Source organism: Notothenia coriiceps, unplaced genomic scaffold (assembly GCF_000735185.1).
Source record: "Notothenia coriiceps isolate Sejong01 unplaced genomic scaffold, NC01 NC01_scaffold00037246, whole genome shotgun sequence".
NCBI lineage: Eukaryota > Metazoa > Chordata > Actinopteri > Perciformes > Nototheniidae > Notothenia > Notothenia coriiceps.
The window spans coordinates 18,222,318-18,226,369 of record NW_011369947.1 but is presented as its reverse complement, the minus strand read 5'-3'; the positions used below and the strand labels follow the sequence as shown (position 1 = coordinate 18,226,369).

General features: G+C 40.1%; 3 protein-coding genes across 5 annotated transcripts in view; all 3 read right to left on the bottom strand.

The window, feature by feature from the left end:
* Positions 1–3,258, bottom strand: part of LOC104966242 (glucose-6-phosphatase-like) — a 4,202-nt gene extending 944 nt beyond the window's left edge. The window contains exons 1-4 of the mRNA XM_010795425.1: positions 2,954–3,258; positions 2,748–2,857; positions 1,903–2,023; positions 1,467–1,582 (exon numbers count right to left, since the gene is read on the bottom strand). Coding sequence (XP_010793727.1) covers positions 1,467–1,582; positions 1,903–2,023; positions 2,748–2,857; positions 2,954–3,183 — 577 coding nt within the window. The 5' untranslated portion in view covers positions 3,184–3,258. The remainder of the gene's footprint in view (positions 1–1,466; positions 1,583–1,902; positions 2,024–2,747; positions 2,858–2,953) is intronic.
* Positions 1–4,052, bottom strand: part of LOC104966019 (AP-1 complex subunit beta-1-like) — a 373,094-nt gene that overhangs the window by 234,863 nt on the left and 134,179 nt on the right. The window lies entirely within an intron of this gene.
* The window catches only part of LOC104966014 (transmembrane protease serine 4-like), an 81,087-nt gene that overhangs the window by 7,557 nt on the left and 69,478 nt on the right, over positions 1–4,052 (bottom strand). The gene's annotated exons all lie outside the window — the stretch shown is intronic.

The window sequence follows — 4,052 nt, the reverse complement described above, 5'->3', positions numbered from 1 at the left end:
TAGTGCAGCAGCTCCCGCAACAACACCGGGGGACCTCCAGGCAACGTTTGGGTCTACGTCAACCCTAAAAGCAAAGGTGCTGTAGACGCTAAATACCGTAGCTAAACACCAATCATACAACAGCAATGATGAAAGATTGTAGCCAAGGCAGCAGAGCTCTGAATATAGCTCTTGTTACTCTCCCTCTCACACACACACACACACACACACACAAACACACACACACACACACACACACACACACACACACACTAGGGCTGCTCGATTATGGCAATAATCACGATTATGTTGGTCAATAATTTATAACACGATTATTAAATACGATTATTCATTGACTTTGAAAACATCCATTTATTGACCTTTAAAACAAATAATAATTTGAACATTATCTTTTTAACTGTTGATTACCCTGAACGTATAATTCAACTGAAAAAGCAATACAAAAATGTATTAAATGATATATTTAAATAAATAATATCAAAATAATAAATAGCAATAANAAACACCAATCATACAACAGCAATGAGGAAAGATTGTAGCCAAGGCAGCAATGGTATGTGTGTGTGTGTGTGTGAGTAACAAGAGCTATATTCAGAGCTCTGCTGCCTTGGCTACAATCTTTCCTCATTGCTGTTGTATGATTGGTGTTTAACTACGGTATTTAGCGTCTACAGCAACTCCGCTTTTAGGACGTAGACCCAAACGTCGCCCGGAGGTCCCCCGGTGTTGTTGCGGGAGCTGCTGCACTAGCTAACGCTCCACTAGCTAACGCTACATTAGCAAAACAAACGCTTTCTTTTGCAAAAGGTGCAGCGGGCTTCAAACACGTTCCCTCCACTGGTTTCAACCAAGCACTAAATTCGATGTTTTCCAACCAAATACGGTTTAACTTACACTTCCCCATATTTATTTGTAAGTAGATTCGAAGAGACATGAGTTTCTGACTACCGCTAGCTGAAGTTTGGTTGCTAGGTTACTAGCTGGGTGTTCTCCGATAAGGGGCTGGGGGAAACAAAGTTAGTGATTGCTGGTTCCATGTTGATTTATTTCAATACAAATTGTTGGGGGGAACTGAAAGGCTCTTTCCGTACTGGTTACTTTGTAGCCCGGACATTTTCCCCAAAACACTTTTTAGACGCGATCGCAACACAGAAGTACCTTTCAAATCCGATCATTTTTAAGACCTTCTAAATCATATTTAAGACCTTTCTTATTTTTTTGGTCATATTTAAGACCTTTTTAAGGCCTTAAATTCAGATTATCACATTTAAGACTTTTTAAGACCCCGCGGGAACCCTGAATAAGTTGGATGCTTTTAACAACACCTAATGCTCCATGTACATGATGCGTATCAAATGAGTTAGCGGAGAATTGTATGAGATGAAGAACTCTTTTGGTATCAGTACTTGTATTGGTACTGGTATTGTGTTTTTCTAAACAATACTCATCCCTAGAAGGACACTGACCTGTTATAACACCAGCTACGACCTGGTGTGGGAAGTGGGCGGCGATGAAGACCCTTGAGAGACAGACACACACCTGCACTCCCCAAAACAGTGTCCACAAAACAACCTTCAGATACCTGTGAAAAACACATTTCATTTGAGTTTGAATCAGCAATTGAGATTCAAGACAGCCTTGCCTTGCCCTTTCACAGCAAGTCAATCCTTAAAAGCAATATAACAATTAACTCAGTGTTTTCTTGCTGGTCATTAGAATTTCAGCCGCCTGGACGTCAAAACAACCCACATGTAATCTCCACTCTCCAACCATGGTTCTCAGGAGTCAATGATCAACCACAGCTCAGGACAGATAGTGTGTCCACAATGATAAGCTCAGGGTGGAATAAAATGGTTAACAACACAGACATGGATGAGTACAATGTTAATTTGTCTGACTCACCAATCTTTGTTGCTGGATTTCTTGATTCCAAATTTCTTCTTGGTGGTCATTATGGCGAGGATGGAGGTCACGAGGGTGTAGTAGACTCCTGCAGCTCCCATAGAGTGGCCAGAGGGGCTTCCTGTAACACAAACAGAGAGGGGGGTATCAGTGGCTGACTCACTCAAGTATAGTGACTACATTGTTCATTCAGCATTTTTGGTTGTTTCAGAGAATTAATAAATAGAATAAAGTAAGGAACATCTTTAAAAACAGCAGTGAAAGTAACCTACTGTAGTACTGTACATGAACTCAAGGTCTGTACCCAAGCTATTTTATAGTTTTTCTTACACAATTTAAGCTTATAAAATACAATTTAATTAGGTTTTTTTCTAAAGTAGCTTATGCTTATAAAGGATATGCCATGTAATATTGTTAAACTCACCTCTTAACTGTTCAGATGACCAAAAGTGGTACAATTATTCAAATATTTCAAAAGATTTGAGAAAATGTATAGGTTTTTTCTCAAATCAGTTAAGTTCTATATTTATATTATGGAGAACCTAAAAATTGAACTGCAGTACTCATGTACTTTTACTTTTGAATGACTTTACCTGAAAATAATGTTACTCAATGCTTTATTTTCACTTAAGTAAAAGGTTTGATTACATCTTCCTTCAAGACAATACCTGGCATGATTAAACAGCAAGATGGGTCCTTAAATAATAATGAACAAAATCTGCAGCCTTATATTGCACCCAAGTACAGTAGGTACAATGATTTTGTAAAAAACAATCTACGATAATATTTCAGGAACTTCTGAGGAGTTGGGTTAATAAAAGCGGCCCATTAGGGACATTTCTCACCTGGCCCGGTCTCACAGGTCATGGGGTATTGCTCAATGTAAGGACGAACTGTGTTTGCATAATAATCCGCTTCATGGACCCACCAGTAAGGCCTTTCACCGAACAGAATCCTGAAGAAGACGACATAAATATACACTCCATCATGGTCTAAAAACATGTTATGGCCATGTTGAAAAACTTCTAATTCAAAGATTTACTTGACTTACCATTTGAACACCAAATTGAGCCAGTCTCCGATCACAGCCACCCATATGAGCTTGATGGCCACTGGAGACCGCAGGTGGAACCAAAGAGGGAAGAAGATGAAGAAGGTGTTCCTGAGGTCTGCCGCCCAGGAGACCCAGAGAAACAATCCCTGAGCATCCTTAAAGTTTGTCTGCAGGTAATGGGTGGTGCTCACCCCAAAACCTGACATGGAGTCCATTAAAGCATTCATCTTTACCTCAAGAGGAAGGGAGAGAAATCTCAGTCTGGTGCTGTGTGAGTGACAAATACAGGACTGTTACTATCAGTAACACAGCCGGTAGGTTTTATACCTGAGGGACCCACCGCCTAAACGCATGCTCACACTGATCTTTGGACCTTACACGTAATAAAACACCCGGTGACAGGAGAGTTTTGGAGGTTTGTCACACAAACATGTTGAAAAGATAGCGGGAAAACAAATCGTCAATAGTTTGTCACGGAACTACTGTACGCAGTCAATTCGTGGCTGTATTTCACAATTGTGTAAATAAATAAATGGATCGTGAACAAATCAAAGACCTTGCACAACAGCATTTGCTTTTCAATTAACTGCATGATATTTTTTTTATTAAACATTAGCTATGTCCTTTTCTTTCTTTGTCATGCAGCCACTGAGTGATCACTGTTCAGTTATGTAATTGTGATTTCTGATGTTTTGGTGTAAGAATCTCCCTGGTGGAGGCAGCCATGTGTGGTTACGAAGATCAATGCTTCAATGATTGGGTTTGGACTGAAGCGGAGGAGATAGTTGTTGATAAAACTGAAGGAGCAGCTTGTCAGGTTTTAGGTTGTGTCTGTCGGGACAACAGGTTTTGCAGAGACCTGCCTCTCATATCTTTAAAATAGTGGAGCCTAACTACAGTAGCAAGACACAAATTACGCACTCTGCACACACAGGATCAAATCTGAGCCAAGATCAATGGATTTCACAAGTATGAGTTCAGAACAGAAGCTACTTCATATTCAGGGATAACAAAAAAGGGTTTTGCTAGATATCTGTGATACGTCAGAGGGGTGGCGACTGATTTGTGTTGGATGGATTTTAGAACGAGGGGGGGG